General features: G+C 45.0%; 1 protein-coding gene across 3 annotated transcripts in view; it reads left to right on the top strand.

The window, feature by feature from the left end:
• Positions 1 to 25,005, top strand: part of ARHGAP25 (Rho GTPase activating protein 25) — a 103,992-nt gene that overhangs the window by 69,499 nt on the left and 9,488 nt on the right. For 2 of the 3 annotated variants that reach the window (XM_004449196.5, XM_058278694.2), the window contains 5 exons: positions 10,113 to 10,320; positions 16,120 to 16,252; positions 18,593 to 18,666; positions 20,154 to 20,275; positions 21,122 to 21,318. In XM_004449196.5, the coding sequence (XP_004449253.2) occupies positions 10,113 to 10,320; positions 16,120 to 16,252; positions 18,593 to 18,666; positions 20,154 to 20,275; positions 21,122 to 21,318 (734 nt within the window). Of the gene's footprint in view, positions 1 to 4,443; positions 4,568 to 10,112; positions 10,321 to 16,119; positions 16,253 to 18,592; positions 18,667 to 20,153; positions 20,276 to 21,121; positions 21,319 to 25,005 lie in introns of those variants that run through there. The other variant, XM_058278696.2, reaches the window with a different exon arrangement.

Genomic DNA, 25,005 nt, shown 5'->3' on the forward strand with positions numbered 1-25,005 from the left:
GGCTGAGCCCAGCCTCTGAAACCCTGTTCCAAAGTCAGGAGAAAGAGGTCCTCTTTCCAGGAGGTCAGGAATCCATCTGTGTACCCATGACTGGGGGCCAGTAGATAGCAATGTGGCCTGTGATCCACCCAGCAGGTGCTGTGGGGAAAGAAGTGCCCTGGATGGGACAACCAAACTCAAAAGCATCTGGCACAATCATCCTCCACTGCTGCATCATATTACAGAAAGAGCAGCAGCATTCCCTTAACCATTTCCCAATCCCCAAACATATTTTATACTGTGCTAACCATCCTGAGATGAGGTTTTTATTCTTTGAAACTTAATTCCATGCTGTCCAGCCTAGATAATCCTAGCCATGGCTTTCCTCGTTGCCCTGGATTAGGAGACATGAGCTAGGTTGAAATGCTGTGCTTTCCCTTGTCCAGTGCTTTGGGCTGTCTGCACTGACACGGTAGTTCACGTTGCCTAATGGTGCACCTGCTCTGAGTCAAAATGCTGCACATGTACTTTCACCAGGGCACGTGCCCCAGTGGTGCTTGACGGAGCCCTTGCATTGGTAAACTGCTGAACAGAGAGGCATAACACCCTTGGGGATTTCTCCTTCACCCTACCCCAAGGCCACCACCCCAAGGAGCAAGTCAAGCATAAGTCCTGTAGGTGGTGGAAAGTCCAGGGGAGGCGAAACCAGAGTGCAGCGCTATTTATTTATTCAATAAAGTGTTGACTCTGGTGTGCCATTTTAAAAAGATCATCATCGAGCCAGAACCACAGATTTCAGGATGAACAGGCTCTTCAAGACAGCAGAGAGCCCAGTCTGCAGCCATTGGACAAGTCCAGTATCTGTTCTCCCTATTTATAAATCAGGAAACTTAGGTGATAATTCTGCAGAGTGGCAGCCTCTTCCTGCCCCTAAGTTCCCTTTTGACCCTATCTCTCACAACTGGGGAGATGGCCCACATGGTCTCCTCTTGGTCCTCCTGCCTGTAGCTGGCCGTGAAGGGTCCCCTCCCCACGGCAGGCAGCACTCAGCGCTCTGACCCTTTCCTTCCCCCCCAGCTAGTTGATGACTTTTGTTACAATTCTCTTCTAAGGGCCTGAGTGGTAAGGTTAGACCATCTCTTTTTCTCAGAAGTTCGGGATGCAATTCCAGGTTTTCCTGATTAAAGCAGGAGAAAGGGAGCAGAGACAATCACATCTAGACTGAGGGCCCACACCAGCCCATTTTCTCTTTTCCATAAGAAGTCCATGCCTCTCGCGGGCCCCATGTTGGAAACTGGTCTCTGTCCCGTTCCCCGGGAGCAGGCCGTCTAAACTGCAAAGTGTTCCCAGTCAGAACCTGCTTGTGCCGTCTTTCCCCAGAGCCAAGCCGTGTGGGGGTTCCCAGGCCATTGCCAGGCCCGTAAGTGCTGCCCTACAGTGTGCATGGCTCTGCTCTGCCCGGTTTTGAGGCCCTGAAGCAGGGCCTGTGTGGAAGCACCTTTGTCTATTTGCCAGCCCAAAGCATGTGGCAGCAAATACTGAACTGTTACATACTTGGGTTTCCCCTTCCTCCGGGCATCTTTAATTTTCAGCCCGCTGCATCTTTCAGAACATGCTTTCACAGTCGAGGTGGCTTGCTGGGGCTGAGCTGCTGGTGAGCCACTGTTGCTCCATGTGTTCTGATCATTTCCCTCTAGCTAAACTGGACTTTAGAGAGATGATTTCCACTTATTTCCATTCATTTCCTTCCCCTTCCCCACCAGATCTTAACACCAGACAGGTAGCTGCTCATTCACTCAACAAGTATTTCTGGAGCATGTGCCTGATGCCAAACACTGCGAGCATCCTGGGGGTGCAACAGAGAGAAGAGAGAGGGGAGAGGAAAAAGAAAAGACCAAATCCCTTCTCAAGAAGCTCACAGTCTAGTATATGAGACAGAAATTAATTAAAAAAAAAAAAAAGCTAGAGGAAAAATATAAAATTACAACGGTGAAAAGTACCGTGAAAGGAAAACACGAGCTATTTTTTTAAATTATTTATTTATTATTTTTTTTAAATTACATTAAAAAAAATATGAGGTCCCATTCCACCCCACCACCCCCGCCCCCACTCCCCCCACAGCAACACTCTCTCCCATCATCGTGACACATCCATTGCACCTGGTAAGTTCATCTCTGAGCATCACTGCACCCAATAGTCAATGGTCCACATCATAGCCCAGACTCTCTCACGTTCCATCCAGTGGGCCCTGGGGGGATCTACAATGTCCCGTAATTGTCCGTGAAGCACTATCCAGGACAACTCCACGTCCCGAAAACGCCTCCACATCTCATCTCTTCCTCCCGTTCCCCACACCCAGCAGCCACCATGGCTACCCTTCCCACACCCATTCCACATTTTCTCTTTGGACATTGGATTGGTTGTGTCCATTGCACACCTGTGTCAAGTGAGGGCTTAGATTCCACAAGGGTACTGGATGCACTCCTCCTGCTTCCAGTTGTAGACACTCTAGGCTCCATGTTGTGGTGGTTGACCTTCTTCAACTCCATGTTAGCTGAGTGGAGTAAGTCCAATTAATCAAAGTGTAGGAGCTGAAGTCTGTTGAGGCTCTGGGCCTGGGTGTCATATTATCAGTCCAGAGATTCAAATCCCCTACATATATCTTAAACCCAGCACCAACTACAATTCCAATAAAGTAGCATGCAAGTCTTGTGAAAAGAGATCCCCTCTGAGTCCAATTCCATCACGCAGAAACACCAGCTCCAAAGAAGGGCCATCTGTCATGGCAGTGAACCCCTTCTGCCATGACCATAGAACCCGTGGGTCTCTTTATCCCTCAAAAGAACCAATACCTGGGGTTGTATCTACCTTATCTGTCTCTTAGACTCTGTTCAGTTGTACATAGGGGTATTCCTTCTGACACCCTCCAGACTCTTTTAGAGACTCACAGCCTTATAATCTCATTTCTCCTTTACATTTCCCCCTTACATTAGGTCAAACAGCTTCCCGAAGTCATGTTATTATATGTAGACAGGTATATTCTGCTGTTCCGCATTGAATCTTTAATTCAAGGTCATTTTCTAGTTGCTTCTTCAGCTGGTATGTGGTAGTGATCCCTCGGTGCCAGGGAGGCTCATCCCCGGGTGTCATGTCCCACGCTGGGGGGAATGCACTGCATCTACACGCTGAGTTTGGCTGTGAGAGTGGCCACATTTGAGTAACATGAAGGCTGTCAGGAGGAAACCCCCAGGCACAATGCTACTCTAGGCCTTGTTCTTATTGCAGGTAACACGAGCTATTATGTTGACATGAAATGGCATCAGTAAGGTCAGCAAAGGCTTCCCTGAGCAAGTGATGATTCTGCTTAAATCTGAAGGGCCAATAAAGGACAACTAGCAACAGTGTCTCAAGCAGAGGGAGCAGTGTGTGCAAAGGTCCTGGGACAGAAAGGAAGACAGTCTCCGGAGTGCGGGAACAGTGAAGAAGGGGCTTGTTAAGGCTATTGGTCTTTATCCCAGGCCATATCCACTGGGGTTTCAAGTAGGAGGGTAATAAGATTGGATTATATTTAAAGGATCATTCTAGCTGCTAAGTGGAGAATGGATGGGGCTGGGGCTAGTGGATTAGTGGGAAGACAGAAGCCCAGACAGGAGGCTCACACAGTCATCCAGGCAAGAGAAGGATGCTTGGACCGTGGTTTAGACAACAGTGGTGGCAGTGGAGAGAGAGGTTTGCATATTGCACAGGTAACATTGCCAGGCCGGGAGTGAATTCCATCGTGAATTCCATCGAGGAGAGAACGTAGTGTCAAGGTGACTGGAGCGGGACACTGGGTCACTGGGTGGGAGGGCTGCCCTGGGGCCCCGCCTGCCTCTGCCTCAGTGAGTTCAGTCCAAGTTGCTAAGTCTTCTCCAGGGGAGGGGGAGGGGAGGTGGAAAACCGTCTCACTCTATCAAACAACCTATCTCCAAGATTATGTATCTGAAGGCCCTGGCCGAGCCACGGCAGCTCTGAAAGCATTTCCAGAGGAGGCTAGGCTGCCTTCATAAACGCTAAGTGAAATCCTGTGTCCTTGCCAGACACTTTGATAGATGGAGCCGAGCTGGTAAAGGCTGGGGGGGAGAGGGGGGGCGGTTAATTTTTTAACCCTCTTCCTGGATATCCCCTGAATGGCAGTTGACAATTAGCTGCTAAGTAAAAGGAGGCACTTATGTTTATTGTGGGCCTGACAGCTTTATGTTCACTCTGTAGAAGCCAGGAGACCTGTGTGGAAAGGTGAGCGGGGAGGGGACGCGGCGGGAGGGAGGGGCAGGCCGGGGGCAGGTGCCTGCAGATCCCCAGGTTGCGTCTCGCAGTCGGAGCCTGAGGATCTCCGCAAGCTTGTGCTGATGTGGAAGCCGGGGAGGACGGTTCCCGCAGCTCGGGGCGGAGGCGGGCAGGCCCGAGGCTGACCTCGGAGGCGCGCGCCCCGCCGTCCCGCCGCGGGTTCCCGGGATGCCGCGGTGGGGTCTGTGCTGCGGCTTCCCTGCCCTGGCGCTGCTCCTTGGCTGGAATTTCGGGAAGAAAGTCCCCAAGCTCCGAAAGAAAGGTATTTCCTCCCTCTTTCGTGCTTCAGTTCTGGATGAGGCACTTTTCCCAGCTCCCTTTCCCTCTCCTGTCCTCCCGGAACTGAGTCCTCAGGAAGCGAGGGAGGGGGAGGAAGGGCGCGCCTGTGAGCCCGCGGGTGGAGGCGGCTGGGGAGGGGCCCGTGTCCTGAACCCCGGAGCGGCTGAGCGACTGAAGAAGGAGCGAGCCTGGGAAGGAAGTTAGAGCTGATCCTTCGGTTTTCACTTCCCTAACCCAACCCAGTGTCCCAGGGGTTGTCTGGCAACTCTGGGGAGGGGTCCAGGACGGCACAGGAGGCCAGTGAGTGGAGCCTGGGCAGCTGCCAGCGTGGGTGGCGATGTGGGCTCACCTTTGCCTGGCTGCTGGGTGGGGTGACCTCTGCCCAAAGCTTTGGGTCTGGGGGCTGCAGATGAACAAGGTAGAGATGGCATGAGGGGGCTGGCATGGGAAGCCTGTGTGAGAAGCATCAAGAATCCCCAACCCTTATTCCCACGGTCTTGAGACTTGATGTTTGCAATTTCACTGAGATCATTTTATCTCGTTGACTTTAACAAAAGGGATTAAATCTCCGAATTTAGAATCACAGGGTGAACAGGACCTTGGGCAAGTTGCCCAATCTGAGTCTCAGTTTTCTCACCTATAAAAAGGGAATGATAATATCTAATTCATAGGGTTCGTATGAGGACTAAACAAGATAGCACACGTCAAAGCTTCTAGGGAAGCTGCCGGCATAGAGTTAAGCAAATTTGATTAAGTTTAATTAACAGTGATTAATTAAACTTCATTTATTTAGTTAAATCCATTAATACTTACATGTATTATATTAATATATAATAAGTATAATCAATCAAATAAAATTCATACCCATGAAGATAAATACACCTCTGCTAATGGTGACTGCCACAAGGTACTTGTCAGGTCTGAGTGACTAAGTTGATTAAACCCTCTGCTGCCAGCAGAGGGTAGAAAGAACTGTACGGCACTAGTTGCCTGAAGAAGTGGGCACAACCCACTAGGACCTGGCACAGATGGAGGAGTCTGGGTCAGCAACATAACAATTTTGCCCCTCGCTGTCCTCGGGTTGGAGATGGTCTTGGAGTACCTCCTGGCCCCACTGTCCACTGTCTTCTTCCTACAGGTGCATTTCCCTGGATTTCTGGGGATTTCTCTGTTCAACAGTTTCCCCATATCTAGATTTTTCAGGTCTACCCAGGATCAAAGGGTGGTGATCAGGACTAGGTGGAATCCAGGATTGGTTCTGTGGAGTTCCAGGGAGATTTTGGATGTCACACTCCTCCCATGCAATCCTCATATGTGTTCCACTCTTTCATGAAGAGTGACAAAGATGCCACAGATGCCCTTTCTCTTGTGTAAGAAGGGATGCGGTTGGTCCAAATGTCTTTAGAGCATGAGGTGGTTATTTCTGTTGGAGGGAATAACTTTGACAAATTTGTAGGATGGAGACATAAAGTTTGGAGTCATCATCATATGGGTGATACTTAAAGCCAGGATATTAGGAGGAGGTATGTGCAGATGGGGAAAGGAGAAAGTCTAAGGACAGATCCTTGGGATACAGCAACATTTAGAGGAAGAGGAGAAAGGGAGGAATCATCAAAGGAGCCGAGGAAGGAGAGAGCAATGAGATAAATGGAGAACCAAGAAAGACTGGTATACCAAAAGCCATTGAGAGAAGTGTCCGAAAAAGAGGGAGTGATTTACTGTGTTGCATCCTGCTGATACAGCAGTTAAGATGAGGACTGAGAATCTGACCCCTGGATTTAAAAATGTAAATGTCATTGACCCCCTTGACAAGAGTAGGTTTGAGGAGTGTAAGCCTGTTCAGAGTATGCTCGAGAGACAATAGGTGGAAAATGGGAGGAATCAGGGACAGCTCTTTTGAGGACTAGACCATCATGTGCCAGGCACTGTGCCAGGGGATAAAAACAGATGATGAACCAGGTGGCTGCCTGCCTTTGAAGAGCCCACAGTCCAGTGGAAGAGAGAAATGCTTAAATAAATCATAAAATTGCATGAGAATTGATAGCATAGAAGTATTTGCAGAAAGTGCTGTGAGCACAGAAGACGGAATGAGGAAGTCTCTCTGAGAAGACATCTGAACTCAGGCTTGATGAAAGATAGGGTTTCCAGGTGGGGAGTAGGGAGAAGGGCATTAGCTTGATAGTTCTCAGGAGCAAAGACCAACTTTCCTTCTTTCTATCATGACTCAAGCTACCAAAGTGTTACCGGATTTTATCTAGGTTCTTGGCTGTGCTGCAGAAATAAATTTCAAGAGCACACCAGTGAGTTAGGTCAGTAATTTATTCAGGTAGGGAGGGAAGAGAAATGGGAGAAAATAACAGAGCAGGGGTCCTCTTCGAGTAGAAAGAAAGGGGGTGAAAAGGGATAAAGGGGGCTGATTTACAAGCTGCAGTTCCTCATCATCATCATAGATTATAAATCCCCAGGTTTACTTGCGTGGCCATGTGGCAGAGGAAAAATGGCGAGAGCAGCGCACAGAGGGCAGGAACAGGTCCAGGGGCAAGAGAGCAGGGCGAGAGCGCACTCAGGCCTCGCAATTTGCTTCATAAACTATTAATTATTCTACCCCTTTGCTAATGGCAGGGGAGGGCTTCCAGCTGTTTGCTGTTTTGATCGATTACCCCACCCATCAATCCCCTAGTGAGGACCCAATGATAAAGTCCTTGGGGAATATCCAGGGCTTTTCCTTGTTCCCAGAAGAAGTCTTTGTTCTGGATAGCAGAATCTTGAGGGTGGGGATCTTCCAGCAGCCATCTTGGGGGTTACTGATGTCCACGCGGACTCTCTGACATGTTCCAGAACCATCTATTAATTCCCTATCTTATTAGCCTGCTTCAAAAGGGCCTGCAGATGTTCAGTCTGTATTTGCCAAATGATTTTGTGAATTCCAGTGAAAGGAATTTGCAGGACACAAAGTAGTAAAAGAAATCATTATAATAATTTATATAGTAGCAGTGAAGAAAGAGAAGAGAGATGTTTTAAGGGCTATATGGAGTGTACTTGGTCTATTTGGATGAAAGAGGAGTGTTCTGGATAATTTTAAAGCTCCCACTTTTTCTAATTGGGCTGATGAGCACAACTATCTTGTGTTAATGGCTTTGGATTCTCAGTACCTAGCATCGTCAGTCAGACAGACTGAATGCTCTTGCTCAAAAGAAGGGCTGCAGGAGGAGCAGAGGTCAGGGAATGGGGTGAGAGTGAGATTTGAGCTTACACTGAGACATAGGAAATATGAAACTAGAGCAAAGAGAGAAAGAGAGGACAACAGCTAGAGATGATAGAAGGAAAAGAGAAAGAGAGAGCAATGGATAGCTAGATATCTGGACTAGATAGGAAAAATTATGTTATTGATTTGTAGGATACCCAAATCCATGGAATAATAGGAGCTTTCCCAAAGAGAATGTGTAGAATGAAAAGGAAAAACATCTGAATTGGAATCCCAGGGAATGAAAGATAAAAGAGCCAATGGTGGAAGGGGCGTGTAAAGAAGACTGCAAAGGCCTCCTCAGGGAGATGGGAGTAGAACAAGGATAGACAATTTTGTGAAAGCCACATAGGGAGAAAACTGAGGAGAAAGGAGAGCCAACACCATCAGAGTCTACAGAGGTCAGTAGGGTATGAAATGAACATAGACCAATTTGATCATTAGAAAGACTCTAGAAAGTTCAGTGAGCAAATTCAGTGGAAAGAAGCAAGCTGAAGAAACCAGAATGCCATGGGTTGAGAAGTGAGAAGTGAAGAAGTAGAGCCTGTGAGTGTGGATGGCTCTTTCCAGAAGTTGGCAGGTTTTTCTCAGTATGTTGATGAAGAGAAGAAAGGCAAATATTGGTTGTTCCCATGAGATGTGAGGTAGGGGTTTTTCTTTAATAAGTTGGACAGACAGACACATGTGGGCTCTTTCAATTGCAAGAGAAAAACTTAAGATACAAAAGAGAAGGAGCAAAGTCCTGGTAAAGGTAGAAGGGTTTGGAATCCAAAGGCAGGAAAGCATCATCTTAGCTGATAGCCCAGGGTCCTGGTCTTTCCCTGAGAGAAAACAGGGATATAGACAAGAGTAGGAATGGGAGAAGCAGGGACAAAGGCTGAAGGAATTCACTCATGGTGGCCTCCATTCGGGAGACAAGGGAAAGAGAAGACAGCGAGGGGAGGAAATGGGTGGTCAGCTGGAGGGGAATGGTGAAGATTTGGTTCTTGCAGAGATCAGGAATACGAACTTTCCATGATTTGGTTATGCCAGGTTCCCTAGTAGCTCTCAGGGGCTGAGGGAAGGAGTGGGATGGGCAGGGGGAGTTGGAGGGAGTGGAGAGGGCACGATGCATTCTAGAGCCTGGGACAGCCCTTCCAGATGGAATCCACATTAATTAAAGACTGACTGGACACAGGAAATGGAGAGAGAGAATGTGGGGGTAGGATTGGTGTCCTAGGAATCAAAGCGCCCAGCGTAGCAAAGCTCTGATTATACAGACAGAAATTCAGGCAGGACAGAGCTGAAGCCATGAACTGTCTTCTGAGCCTCCAGGTCACGAGGGACACGGGGATCTAGTGGGAGAATGGGTAGCCAAGACCGTCCACTGATTTATACAACTAACCTAGTTCTACCGCTGGGGCAGGGAAATGATCCAGTCCACGTATGCTTTGCCAGAGGTCGTGCAATTTGGGAAAATATTTTTGGAAAGCAATTTGCATGTCATCATGTCACAAAAATGTTCATGCAGCTTGACCTAGTAATTCTACATGTGGGAATTTTTCCCAAAGATGTGTTCGAAAGCATGAGAAGTCTGTGTCCAGTCATCAGAATGTTAATTAATTACCTAAGCAGTTAATTAGAAGTTATGTATGGAACCACATACATTCCAGGATCTCTGCTACGCAAATGAACATGCTTGCTGTGGCTCTGTTTATAATAGTAAGAATCCTAAATGACTAAAAATGTCCAGTGGTTTCATATAGTATGAGATAGACTATGATTTAATGCTATATGAAACAAGCAGAATTCAAATGGCCTGTTTGCTGCTGTGGTTAAGTGCACCTTCTCTTGAGTTTACTGCCTGGTCTTGAATTTTTCCTGTGCCAGGCAGTAAATGCCTGACCTTGGCAAGCTCATTAATGCCTCCAAGACTCAGTGTCTTTAACAGCAAGATGGACAATACTGCCCCTTACCTCATTGGTGGTTGTCAAAATTGAGTGAAAAAAAGCCATGCAAATTGTTTAGCGCAATTCCTAACACATGACACATATTCAGTAAGAGTGAGCTGTTATTCTAAATATGTAAAAATGTAAGTCAATAGACAAAGACTGACAATTTGCATAAACAGTATGGGTACTTTGTCTTGCATATTTTATTTATTATCATTGCATTAAAGACGTTGAGGTCACGGGCAACATAGAAAATCAGGAAGTAAGCAAAGGACTTTGACCTATCAGGTCTTCCAAGGGAAGTCCAGACGATGGAGAAGTCCTATTGAGTTTTTCGCCCTTTCTCTTTCCAGCTGTGTTTGGGCAGCGCTTGGATGAGACAGTGGCCTATGAACAGAAGTTTGGCCCCCACCTCGTGCCCATCCTGGTGGAGAAGTGTGCAGAGTTCATCCGGGATCATGGCCTGCACGAGGAGGGCATCTTCCGCCTGCCCGGGCAGGACAACCTGGTGAAGCAGCTACGAGACGCGTTCGACGCGGGCGAGCGGCCCTCTTTTGACAGGTGCGCGCTCCTCCCTGCTGTGACCTCTGTCCCCATCTCTGCTTTGCTTGGTGAGAGGAATCCTTCGTTCCAGTTGAGCTACAGGGCTTGCAAAGATGCTTCCAAGAGCCCCAGCTCACAACGGAAAGAAACTTTGGTTTTGTTTATAATTCAGAATTTGGGAGCTCGCAGTGCAGTTAGGAGAGTAGATTGATAGTTTATGTGGGGGATGGTGCAGACCAGATGGAAAACCTTGCTGGGGAGATTCAAGAGCTGTTTAGGATGTAGAAGGGGAAGGACTGCGCAGGGGACATAGAGGGGAGCTGGCCCACCGGCCGGGGCTGATGAGGAAGATGGGGGAGCCGAGCTGGCTGTTCCAACGGATCCAAGGTGCTGGAGATCGCACTTCTCTGTACCCAGGGGCCCCGATGGTCTCCCTCAGGTTTCCAGAAGTGGCTAGAACTAGCATTTCTTATTAGCTGGGGAGACCACTGTCCTGGCGTGTTTCTAAACTTGGTTCTGAGTTCTTTCGGAGGCACATATATTGGCCTCTTCTCAGCCTGGGGCCCTCCTCTGTGGAGGTTATCCAGCCCCTTTGGGGACCTATCAGGTGTGGTGGCATTCCTTCCTACCATGCCCCTCCTTCCCAGCTCCTCCAGTCACCAGCTGAGCTTCCTCCTCTGCCCAGCTTAGCTAGTGCAGCCCCCAGCCCAGCGTTGTACACCCCCAGCCGATTGTGTAATATCCACCCTGGCTGCCTGTGGTCACTTGTTATGTTGGCATAAGAAAGATGGTTCTTTTCAAATTAGCTGCCAATAAACCACGAGTTAGCAAGGCAGGTCTGAATTCTACCCACTTTCCAATGGTTGAAATTCCCCCAAAGCTTATTGAGGACGGAGGAATTGGATTGATCCTGGGAAAATTGTGAAGCCCTCAGAGCTAGGCTTGCCTGCACAGTCTCACCGCCCCCTCCTCCCCTGACACTCAGTCCCCAGGGCTGCTCATGCTTCTTCCAAAGTATCTCAGGATCCATCTGCTTTGCTCCATTCTCACAGTCACTGTCTTAGTTGGACCTCTACCTATTTTCCTGCCTTAGCACAGAATAGGCTAATTTACCAAAGGGGCTGTATTTTAACAGGGGTCTCCTGGAGAAGCAGTGATGGCTTGTCACTGGAAGGAGAGCTGGCTATGGGCATCAAGTTTGAGGGCCTTTCAGCTATATCATAAATCACATTTAGGCACCTGTTTGATTATGCTCACCACCTTTATATTCAGTCATCTTCCTACGTTTTTAATTAGCTTTGAGTTGATCGAAAAATACAAGAGGGTTTTTCCTAAAGCAATGCTAACAGTGAGTATAAAGATAGAAGTGACTCTCAGATTTGCCAAGTAACTGCCCTCGGCTTTAGCTTACACACCTGTAGAGCTCACCCTGGATGCTGTGGTTAGAGTCTTTGACCTCTGTAAAATACTTTGAGCTGGAAGGAGGAAAGTTACCAAACCTCGTTACGACACCCCTAGAACTGAAGAATAGAGTTTACCCATCGAGAAGGGCCACCCTGTGGTTCTCTGGGGTCCAATGGAGCAGACTCTTAGATCTGCAGGAGCCTCGATAGCAGAAGTCTGATGTGGAGAGGTGTGACAGTCCTTGTTCATTTCTTGTTATCTGGTTACAGTCAAACATATTTAGAAGCCACAGCCTCCCTAAAAGCATATCTCAGATTAAGAGAAACTTCTCTCCCACCCAGAGATTATCAAGGCAAAGCCTCTCACAATATTATCATAAAATAATGGTTGAACTACAAGGTTTTAAAATTACTTTCATATCTATTTTCTGATTTGATTATCAAAATATACCTTGAGGACAAAAAGAATTATTGCCATTCCACCAGTGATGAGGCAGCCCTAGAAAGAAGCAATTTGCAGCCTCTTCCTGGGCCTTAAAGAGTAGGACTCACGGGGAATGGATGTAGCTCAAGCAGCTGAGCACCTGCTTCCCATGTATGAAGACCTGGGTTTGATTCCCAGTGCCTCCTAAAAAAAACAACAAAACAAACCAAAAAACCATCTCTCACTGGGGAGCAGACGTAGTTCAGTGGTTGAGCACCTGCTTCCCATTTACAAGGTCCTGGGTTCAATCCCTGGCACCTCCTAAAAAAAAAGAGTAGGTATCAGGTCTGCTCACCCCACCCTGGCCCTCCCAACTCCCCCCTTTCAGTTAACAGGGCTGGTCTCTTCTCCCATCCCCGCACCACACTCCCTCTCAGGAAATGATCTAATATTGGAGATTTTCGCTTTGGAGTTAATTGACCGCTTTTGTTGACCTCTCCAGGATCCTTGGCTTTATATCCTTTACCTATGGTGGTAGCTTTGTTCTTCCCTGTAGCAGGTATATTAAGAATCAGAGCGGAAGAGGGAGGCGTGGGGAGAGCAAGAAGCTCTGTCCTGGTCACTGGCATCTAAGTCCCCTACCTTGACTGTATGCTCGGTCCCACCAAAAGATCCCCAAAAGCCTCCCTAGAATGAAGGGGCACGGGAGGGCTCTTATTTGGTGAGATTCTGGTACAGGTATGTCTGATTCTCATTGACTAGCATAAATAAGAGTTAAAGACACTTTGTCCAGCTCCTCCTAGGCAGGACACTGCCTGATTACAAAGCCCATGCACTTCTTATTACACCTCCATTTCTGTAGAAACAGAAATACCACTTGCTGAGCATTAGTGTGACAAGGGGAGGGCTGCAGAGCCATCCAAGGGACCTTGGCAGGTGATGAACTAAGAAATTACCTGGCTCCTACCTTGTTTTCAGTCCTTCAGCTTTAAAGGAACCTATTAGGTTGGAGGAACAGAAAACTCAGGAAAAATCATGCTGGAAACTTCAACCATAAAAACAACATCTGAATCAGCCTCATTACAATGGGGACACAAACATTAAATCAAAAATTGTAGGAATAACTACACAATTTCACTGTGTTAAATGCTAAAAAATGTAAGTAAAGGATACAATGAATGTAAAACACAGGCTTTTAATATGGTCTAGTGAATTCAGGAATGTCCTCCAAAGAAAGTGACTTTAAACTGAGACCCAATAAAGAAACATGAGGAGTTAGCCAGGCAAAGCAATGGGCACAGATTAATGGTATTATCTTCATCTGGTAAAACGAATTGGAAAGCTTTCCATAGGTTTCTGTGTTCTAAGATGACTCATAGATAGCCAACTGTGTTCTTTTACTGTAACTTAAAAATATCTATACCACATCTGTGGTTATAACCCCTTTCTCTTTTCTAGTTTCTTCTGATTAAATTCTCTAGTCATTTGTCTTTTTACTTATTTGTGTTGTTTTTCTTCCAACCTGTTGGCTTGTTGCTATTCTGTTCTCATTTCACATTTTATGCTTCCTTCCTTCATTCTTTGGGTGGGTTTTGAGTGGACACTGGGGTTTGGTCATTGGAGTGGGGAGACCAGATGGGAGGCTGAGGCAGTGTACCTGCAGAAGATGAGGAGGGTACTGTGACATTGGGTAGTGAAAGTGGGAGAAAGGGAAGTGGATGTGACTCAAGCGATTGGGCTCTCATATACCTTATAGAAGGTCCCACGTTCAGTTCCTGGGGCCTTCTGGTGAAAGTGAACTGGCCCCCATGGTGTGGAAAGCTGGTGCAACAAGAGAATACAACAAAAAAAGAGACACAGAGGAGAGAAGTGAGAGACACAATAAATCAGGGAGCTAAGGTGGTTCAAGTGATCAAGTGTCTCTCTCCCACTTTGGAAGGTCCCAGGATCAATTCCCAGCATCTCCTAAAGAAAAGATGAGCAGACAAGGAGACACAGAAGAACGCACAGTGAATGAGCACAGAGAGCAGAGAGCAACCACAAGCAGCAGGGGTGGGGTAGGGGGTTCAATAAATAAAATAAAAAGAAAGTCGGGGAGGGATTTAGAGGGATTGCATGACATTTGGAGAGCAGAATTAAGGGTATTTGGGGGACTAATTGAATGTGGAGTGAAAGAGGGGCCCCAGTCAAACCAGAACTTTGGGCTTGAATTAAGACAATTGGGTGGAAGCAGGAGCTCTAAGAGAATGCGAACCCTGCAGATTGTCATCTGGTTGCCTTTCTGCCACTTTCGTGGGAACTTCTCAGTGTATATTGACAAGGGAACTTTTCCTAGCCTGGCTTTGCTGGGTGTATTTTTAGGTAGTGACTCAGCAGGGAAGGATTTTCCAGAATCCCCGCATTAAGGGAATGGTTCCTGAGGGCAGCAATGGAGCAGAGACCGGGTTCTGCACCAGCCCAAGTTCTCTCTTTGAGGAATAGAGTTCACAGGTTGCAAAGGGGGAGCTTTTTCAGTGACAGGCTGTTAAAAACAAAAAAATGTCTGTGCAACCCTCGATGGTCAGGCCCCGGTCATCTTGTCTCCCCTGCCTCAGACACCTGCCTTCTCCATGTCCTGCCCAGATCTCCCACTCCTCCAGCAGGCACTTACACCCATGTACAAGGAGTGGTTTACATCCCTTGTTGCTGAAACTCAGCAGACAGTCAGATTGTCTGCTGTCACATCGCAGCTTTTCAAACCACAGAATTGCCTCCTAAGATGCCAGTCTTCCTTGAAAGGAAAAAGAAAGCATTTCTTCCCTAATGACCTTTAAGCCTGTGGTGGATCCTGACTTATTTTCTCTGGAAGAGCTGTGGAGTAAGTGCAATAGCCTTGTAAACCAGAGATCAGCAAACTTTTTCTTAAAAGACCATATATTAAACATTTCCGATTCTGGGGAACATACAGTCTCTGTCACAACTACTCAACTCTGCTCTTGTAGCACAAAAGCAAACAGTATGGAAATGAATGAGCTGAGCTTGGCTGCATACCTGTAAAACTTGATTTATGAACACTGAAATCTGAATTTCATATAATTTCACACATCATGAAATTTATTCTTCTATCAATTTTCTTTTCAACCATTTAAAGTATAAGAAACCATCTTAGCTCCTAGGCCATACAAATGTGGGCCGTGGGCCGGATTTGGCTCATGGGCTGTGGTTTCCCGACCCCCTGCTGTAAACTGGAAAGCTGAGCTGAAGAGCCATGCCTCTTCTGGTCACTCAGGAGATCATACTTAAGATGTCTCCTGAAGCAGAACCTCCTCTTTCTACCTCCACGCTGAAACACTTGCTGTCTGCCCCAGGCTGTAACTCTTTTCTTATGTAATTCCTCATCACTCTTCAGCTGTCTCTTGCGGGGTCTGCTCTTGCTTCCCAAATCCAGGTTGCCCCTTCTCCATACTTCCACACAGTCCTGGGTCCTGTGGCACTTACCACACAGTATTATAATAATCTGGTAGTCATTATACTACTGAGCACAGCATCTTGCACCCAGTAAACTCTCAATGCTGATTGAATGAATGAATGAATGAATGAATGAATGGAGGGCTGAACGAATCCCAGAATTATCCTAATTTAGAGTTCTGGGATTCTAGCTTAGAATGAAAGAGATCAATGAACCATGGATATAAAAACGTTAACACATGAAAATAGATTTATTAGAGAAAGGACTTGGAGAAAGAAGACATCAATAAATACTAAAAGAGTTAAAGATAAGTTTAAAGAAAAAGTGGACCTTGAACTTACCTTTGAGGCCGGTGGGTGGAAGAGATAGAGAAAAAGTGTCGGGGATTGTTATTCCACAAGAGGAGTTCACTACATCTTTATCAGACTTTATTCCCCTGAAAAACTTCCCTTGGAAGGTGGGTTTTATTCAGTGATCATCAGGGTGGGAGTGAGGACAGTTCTGGAGTTTCCTGGTCAGAGACATTGCTTATTATCTCACAGAGACACAGATGTGCACACGGTGGCCTCCCTGTTAAAACTCTACCTCCGAGACCTCCCGGAGCCCGTGGTTCCCTGGAGCCAGTATGAGGGGTTCCTGCTCTGCGGGCAGCTCATGAATGCCGATGAGACGAAGGTATGTAGCTCATCAGAGCTGGCTGTCCTGCTTCTAAGAATGGACTTGGTTTCCTGGAAGCTATTCTTATAGGTAACAATGGGTCAGGGCACCCCATACCTTTCAATGAGATACCTTGTCCAACTGGAACTGCCTCAGCGATCAGGGTGACTGGTAAACCACAGCCGCCACCAGATGTAACAATCCAGTAAGGAATGGGATCCTAATTGAAGATCTCAGAATCTCTTTAAGAGCAGTGCAGTGAGGATACTTCTGAGGAGGGTGTTTAGAACAAGCTTGGACACCAGGGCAGGTTGACCAACCCAATGGGCAGGCACCAGCTGAACAGGTCAAGTTCTATGATGACGGAGAGTAAGACATGCAGATGCCATGGAGAGGAAGGACGGGGGCTTTCCTTTGTTCTCTTCAGCCACTGCTGGCTACAACATCAGTGCTTGTGAGCATGTGCAAGTTCACCAGCAGGCTCTTTGGTCCTATGTAAATTGCTTCCAGAGAGGCCTTACTGGAGTCATGATAATTAAACAAACCAACAAAAGAAATCAATGAGACCTAACTAACAACAGTAAAATGTAATGGTTTTCAACCAAGATTTGTTAAAGCAAACGGCCAGTGAGCACTTTACATTTGTGTTGCACTGCTAATTAGGGGGAAGGGGAGTGTCTAACTTTCCCTCTCTTAAGTAGGCTGATTTTTATCACTACTATGTGTTAAAAGCTCTCTCTGGCAAAGTGGTGCCCAGAGAAAAACTTGTAATGAAGACCTGAATTTAATTTTGACTTTGCCATTATCCTGCAGTATGACAGTAGGCAAATGTGGCATCTTCTTAGACTGTTATTTTCTTAGATAACAAATTTCCACAATGATGGACCTGTTGTGTATCTGCACTGGCCAGTATAGTAACTGCTCACCTCACATAGCTACTGTGTACTGGAAATGTGGCTAAGGCAACTGAACTGAGGAGCCCAATTTTTAATATTATTTACTTTTAATTTATATAAATTTAAGAGCCACATGTGACAAGTGGCCACTGCATTGGACAGCCCAAATGTAGACAATTTTCATAATAATATCTGCCATGCCCATAATTATTCTGAGGACCAAGGAATATGATACAGATAAGTGAGTTTTAAAAATTATTTGTTTTAGGGGAGGTTTATTTTCTGCTCTACTTCTTCAGAGTTTGATATATAGTTTACTTTCCAGGATAAACTATGTACTTTCAAAAAAAGAAAAAGAAATAGTACCCTAGGCCTGTTAAAAAAAAAAAGCCTGTACCTGAGAACTTCCTGTTCTGAGTTTGGAGAGCCTCAGGTTAAGAACTATCAGAATAGAATCACGATTTGAGTAGATGGCGGCATAAGAAAAAGGTCATTTTATATTTCAAAATTAGGAAGAGAATGATAATGATGAGGCTAACACACTATAGCTGTTGTAGCTAATTTCCGAACAAAAATTTAGGTCGTGTGATCTGTTGTGGGATAATTTGCATGTGGTTTATGAATTCTCGGGGTGGGGATAGGGAGAAGATATGGAACATCTTAGTTTATGCAGGTATAGCAACTACTTTTGTGAGACTATTAAAATTGTGTGTGGAATAAGATTTAAAAGCCAGTTAAAAAGATAATGGATTCAGGTGACGTGTCACCCCTGTGTTCTAAGGAAAATGAAGGAGGCACGAGGACACGGTCCTGACAACGGCTCCCGCCCCCTCCTCTCCTGAACACCCTCACTGTTTTTTTAGTTGCTTCTACCAACTTTCCTCAATATCAACATATCTGAGAATCTCTGCATTTATGGCCCCGCACATGTGCAGGGCAAGGGACTGAGGCCTTTCTCAGTGGTGAAAACGCGGCTGGGGTGGTCACTGGAGGGTGAGGCCACTGCAACCTTTGCAAAGAATTCATTTGACTACATTGAGAAGAAGAAAATCTCTGTATGCAGTAGGCTTTCTGGATGCCCACTGAATCTGGAGAGTGGACACAAAGCTGTTCCAGAAGGCCTCGCGGGGCCGTAGGGGGTGCCTTCTTGAGTTCTGTGACGAGCAGGTGCTCAGGCTTGAGGACAGCCTGTGCGCCTCGGGGAATTGTTCATAATTACACACAAAGAAAATACACTGTACCCAAAATGCTGAGCCTTTCGGTACTATTTTTTTTTGCAACTTCCTGTGAGTTTGTAGCTCTTTCAAAATAAGAAAACCTTAAAAAAAAAAAAAAAAAAAAGCTATGGGAGCAGGAGTGCCTGCCAAAGTGTTACTTTCATGCAGATATATCTAGTACTTTCCAGGTCTGGCTGCTGGCAAAGGGGCAGGCTCGTTGACCTGCATTAATAATCTGTTTCCAGGCTCAGCAGGAGTTAGTGAAGCAACTCTCCCTACTTCCTCGGGACAACTACAGCCTCCTGAGCTACATCTGCAGGTGAGAGTCCCCTTCTACTGGCTCCAAGTGATGAGCCACAGTTTTCAGGCATCTCAGAAAAAGAAGCTCCTGGTTAGGGGACGAGGCGGGTGTAGGTGTGAGCTCAGAGATTCTGGTCCAGATCCGAGTAGGGTTTTTGGAAGGACAGCTCTATTCACATTGCACGGAGGTAGCTTCCTATTTCCATGAGATAATTTCAAGGATCCCCTGAACATCTAACCAGCACAAAAATGAACATGCTTCCTCCTTCAGCCTGCCCCAGGCTGGCCCGATTCCTGGGACACACAAGAGAACCCCAATCCTTAATGTTGTTCCTAGACTTTGAGTCAGGACTCGGAGTCCCTCTTTTCCTTCAACCCATCCTGAGAACCTGCAGTGCGCCATCTAGTGGATGGATTAACACAGCTCTGTCTGGGAGGGCGTCTGGATCTTCATTCCTGATGGAGCAGACGTTTGTCTTTATTTTTTTTTAAAGTAATTTGTTGTGGTTTCCAGATTATAAAAGCAATGCATGCTTGATGTGGAAACCAGGAAATTACGGCAATTTATAAATAAGAAAATAAAAATTACCCGCAATCCCTTCACCCAGAGATATCACTATTAATGCTTGGGTGTGGTTCCTTCTGGATATTTTTCTCTCTGGGATAGATCATTTCATACAGAAATATACATGTATAGGAACACCATATCTCACCGTAGATATAGATGATATAGATACATATAGTTGAGCCCTTTTATTGGCTTAATGTTATATCATGAGCATGGTTATGTCATAAAATGATTGTGACTCCAAAATATTTAATGTTTCATCAGTTAGACAGACTACATGTATTTAATAATTACTCTGCATTTCAAATTTTATGCTGCTTTAGTCTATCCATTTGAAAATAGTTTTTAGAGTGATTATTTACAAATTCCTTTGCTGATCAATTCAGTTTTTACAGTGAATCAAAGAGCTGCATTCCTCAAATGGGTTGAATTATAGTAAAAATGCATTGTTATTTTTGAGTACCTGCTGAGCATTGGAGATGCTTGGTATTCTAAATTGGACTGTAAGAGTGAGGTGGCACCATGGGTTCTACATATCTGACACCTTCTTGCAATAAAGTTGTTCTCTTTGGAGATGTGGGTGGGATGGGAGCTGAAAGCTGGGAGATGAACCTGTATAGGCTGAACAAAGGGGCAGCCAAACACCTGCTTCCAGTGCTTCTAGGTTTTTAGCCCCCTGGTCGGGTTCTGCTCCTTGTGATGTGACTCACCAGTTCCACCACCAGCAGCTGGGCAGGCCCCTTCTGCCTGCTCTTCCTTTCCTGGTCTTGGCTTTTCCTAGACCAAACTAAACTTTTGTGGGCAGAGGCAGGCTGGTCCCACACCAGAGACCAGGAGGAAATAGTTGGGCTCCATCATTGAGGTTTTGTTGGTCCCATGAAGAGCTTCCTTCTAGCAACTTCCTGTTTTCCCTTGTGGGACTTCTTGGCTGCCCACAGGTTCCTACATGAAATCCAACTGAACTGTGCTGTTAACAAGATGAGCGTGGACAATCTGGCTACTGTGATTGGAGTGAATCTCATCAGGTCAAAGGTGGAAGACCCTGCTGTGATCATGAGAGGTAGGGTCAACCCCCTGGATGCACTGATGATTGTGAGAAGCCCACTCCTTTGTGTTTGTGCACCATTCTGCAGTTCACCAACCATTTCCAGCTAATGGTCTCATCTAAATCTTACAATAGCCCTGTGAGGTAAGCAGGCTAGGAATTAGGGCCATTTTCCAATGACAGCTGAGCAGAGAAGGTAAGAAATTTTCCCAGTGCTTACACAGTAGAGAAGGCCAGTACGAAATGGGTACCTAGCATTTCTTAGTCTTTTACTACTTTAAAATACTGCTAGTTAGAGAGGACAAATAGGTTTCATTTGATAAGTCAACTCACACAAAGGCTGCTTATAAATCTGTGTGGAGAAGGCTTCTGAGGCTGTGTCATGGCTCAGTGAACAAGTCTTGGCATAGAGTACAATGTCTGCTGTGGGTGTGGGGAGGCAGTATGAAGTATGTCTGGCACGTATTTGCTGTCTATGTATCTAATAAGAAAGTTGGCTGTCAGGTTGGGGACCACATTAGGACAGAAAGATGTTTTCCCTTCCTGTCCTGTTATATTACTGATTTTCCTGATCAAAGACTGAGCAGACATAGGCCAAAAATAAGGCTTAACATCTCCCTCTTTCACCCCATTCTCATATCCTTCTTCTATCCTATCCCTTTCATACGACAACCTCGCACACCAAGGAATTAGGAGGGTTTCTCTGAGGATCAAGGTGACTTCTCATCTTTAGATATGGGGTCCCTTTGGGCCCTGTTGCTCTAGAGCCAGGTTTGAGACACCACACAGGTGGGAACCATTGCAGACAGTGCCTTCTCTCCTGGGAACTGATGCTGCAAATGCCTGTCTTCTTTATTTCAGGGACTCCTCAGATCCAAAGAGTGATGACCATGATGATCCGAGACCATGAAATCCTCTTCCCCAAGTCTAAGGATGCACCCCTCTCACCCCCAGCCCAGAAAAATGACCCCAAGAAGCCTCCAGTGGCCCGAAGCTCTGTGGGCTGGGAGGCCACTGAGGAATCCTCCATTTCTCGGACAGACAGCTTCAGTAACTCGGTAAGATGCAGAGAGCCCTCCTCTTTCCCTCTGTTTTTTTTTCTCTCTTTATTTTTTTAAATTTATTGAAATATATCACTCATCCATAAACAGTAAGTGTATAATAGTTGTGAACTTACAAAACAAACATATGTAACATCAAACAAACATATATAACATCTCACCTTACCACCAATAACTTGCATTGTTTTTAAACCTTTTTAACTAATGATTAAAGAGCATTGTCAAAATATTATTACTAACCAAAATATTTTTCCCCAACCAATCCTATTATTATCTTTATATCATTTATATATGAACATACATAAATAATTAAGTGTATAGTAAAAGTTGTGAACTTATAAAGCAAACATGCATAACATCTTACAGGGGTCCCGTACATCAACCCTCCACCAACACCTTGCATTGTCATGAGACGTTTGTTACAAACTACGAAAGAACACTGTCAAAATCTTACTACTATTCATAGTCCTTATCATACATTTGGTGTGTTTTTCCCCAAACCTATCCTATTTTTTTTTTTTTAATATATTTTTTTATGACAGAAGTTGGAAACTTATAAAACAATCATGCACATGTGCAGAATTCCCAAACAACACCTCTGCATCAACACACCACAATGGGGTGTATCATTTGCTAGAGATAAAATAATATCATCTGATTATTACCATGTCCATAGTGTACATTTGGCTCACATTTTCCATACTGCCTCAATATCAGTACAGTACAACTTTTGCATAAATGCAAGAATATAATATTATTACTCTTAACCACAGTCCATAGGTCACTCCAGATGTATTTTTCCCATGCTTTTCCACATTCCCAATACCCTGCAATAGTGATATACATTTGTTCTAGTTAACAAAGGACACTCTTGCACCTGTACCATCAATCACAGTTTTCACCCACATCTTGGTTTACTGTGCTATCTAGTCACTAAATTATTCTCAAGCATTCTGTCAATTGGCATTTACATAACTAGACTACCATTTTCAGCCATAAACCCATTTATAAACTAGCTGTTACTGTGTGTTACCATCCACTCTATACTTTTCCACAATTTTACAGTAAAGCTAATTAAAACTTCTACATACATTAAACATCAATAGTCCACTCAGTCATTCTCTTATCTCCTTTAAGAATCCACCACCTACTACCAGGTCTTGAAGATATTTTCCAATAATTTCTTCTAGAAGTTTTATGGTTCTTGCTTTTAGTTTTAGTTTTTTGATTCATTTTTAGTTAATTTTTGGATAAGCTGTGAGATAGGGATCCTCTTTCCTTCTTTCAGCTATGGATTCCAATTCTTTCAGCACCATTTGTTGAATGGATTGTTCTGCCTGAGCTGTGTGAGTTCAACAGGCTAGTAAAAAATCACTTGACCATACCTGTGAGGGTCTGTTTCTGAACCATAAATTTGGTTCTATTGGTCTATTGTGTCTGTCTTTAGGCTAGTACCATGCTGTTTTTACCACTATGGGTAGGTATTATGATTTTTTTTTTTAAAGATTGATTTCTCTCCCCTTCTCCCCACCTCCACCCCCAGTTGTTCACTCTCTGTGTCCATTCGCTGTATGTTCTCCTGTGACCACTTCTATCCTTATCAGAGGCACCAGGAATCTGTGTTTCTTTTTGTTGCGTCATCTTGCTGTGTCAGCTCTCGTGTGCGCAGCACCATTCTTGGGCAGGCTGCACTTTCTTTCACGCTGGGCAGCTCTCCTTATGGGGTGCACTCCTTGCGCATAGGGCTTCCATATGCAGGAGACACCCCTGCATGGCAGGGCACTCCTTGCGCACATCAGCACTGCGCATGGGCCAGCTCCACACGGGTCAAGGAGGCCCAGGTTTTGAACCGTGGACCTCCCCTGTGGTAGGCAGATGCCCTATCCATTGGGCCAAGTCTGCTTCCCAGTATTATGATTTAAAGTCTGGAGATGAGGGTTCACTTTTCCTTTTTATGATGTTTCTGGCTATTCAGGACTCCTTACCCTTCCAAATAAATTTAATGATTGTGTTTCAATTTTTTCTTTAATGCTGGTGGAATTTTTATTGGGATTGCATTAAATCTGTATATCAATGTGAGTAGAATTGACATCTTAATGATATTTAGTCTTCCAATCCATGAGCGTGGTATGTTCTTCCAGTTATTTCGGGCTTTTTAAATTTGTTTTAATATTGAGTTGCAGTTTTCTGAATACAAGTACTTTATATCATTGGTTAAGTTTATTCCTGATTATTTGAGTTTTATCTGTCATATTTTATTTTCACCACTCTTTTGACACTTTTAGTTACTTTTATTGATATAATCTTCATTTCTAGACTCTCTTCCAGGCCCCTGTCTCCTGTATTTTCTTTTTAGGCCCTCCCACACCCATTTATTATTTCCTGAAAATCTGGTCTCTTGCTTAGAAATTCTCTGTTTCTGTTTATCTGTGAATATTCTAATTTCACCCTCATTTTTGAAAGACAATCTTGCTGGATATAAGATTCTTCACTGCAAGTTTTTCTCTCGTAATATCTTAAATATATCAGACCACTGTCTTCTTGCCTCCAAGGTTTCTGGTGAGAAATCAGCCCTTAATCTTATTGGATATCCCTTATATGTTATGCATTGCTTTTCTCTTGCTGCTCTTTTTGTCTTTGGCCTTTGATATTCTGATGAGTACGTGTCTTAGAGTTGGTCTATTTGGATTTTTTCGGATAGGAGTACGTTATTCTTCTTGGACATGGGTATCTATGTCCTTCAATAGGGTTGGGAAATTTTCTACCATTATTTCTTCAAATATTCCTTCTGCCCCTTTTCCCTTCTCTTCTCCTTCTGGGACACCCATGACACATATATTTGCATGCCTTTTACTGTCATTTAGTTCCCTGAGACCTTGTTCAATTTTTTCCATTTTTTTCATCATCTGTTCTTTTGTTTGTTCAATTTCAGAGGCCATTTCTTCAAGCTCATGAATCCTTTCTTCTGCCTCCTCAAATCTGCTATTATATGATTCCAATGTTTTTTTAATTTCATTTATTGTACCTTTCATTCCCATAAGATCTGCTATTCTTCTATGTATGCTTTCAAATCCTTCTTTGTGCTCATCCAATGTCTTCTTAATATCCTTAATCTCTTTAGCCATCTCATTGAATTTATTAAGGAGATTTGTTTGAACATCTATGATTAATTGTCTCAACTCCTGTATGTCATCTGGAGGCTTATCTTGTTCCTTTAACTGAGCCATAGCTTCCTGTTTCTTGGTGTGGATTGTAATATTTGTCTGGTGTCTTTGCATCTGGCTTACTAGAGTATTTCTACTGGGTGCAGTTTTTCTGTTTAGTTCAGGGATTCCTATCATTTCTCTCTTGCTGGTTGTGCAGTAGGAGCCAGGCATATAGTTGGTGCTGTAAGTTGTGGAGGCTCAATGCGCCAGGGACCAATGAAGCTTCTTCCAACTTTCTCCTTTGCCAGGGGTAGGGACAGAGTCACAGCTATGTGGAATAATCCATGTGCAGACCTAGACTGTACTTGCCCAGAGAGTCTGATGAAGCTTCACATCCCTTTCTCTCCTGCCTGGGGCAGGGATGGAGCTGCAGGTGTGGGCAGCAATCTATGCAGTGCGGGTCCAAGATGACCGCAGTTGCCCTCGTAACTTCTGATTTTCAGTCTATGCCATCCTAAGTTATCTGCAGTTACCTGTA

This window comes from Dasypus novemcinctus, chromosome 17, assembly GCF_030445035.2.
Source record: "Dasypus novemcinctus isolate mDasNov1 chromosome 17, mDasNov1.1.hap2, whole genome shotgun sequence".
NCBI classification, from domain to species: Eukaryota; Metazoa; Chordata; class Mammalia; order Cingulata; family Dasypodidae; genus Dasypus; species Dasypus novemcinctus.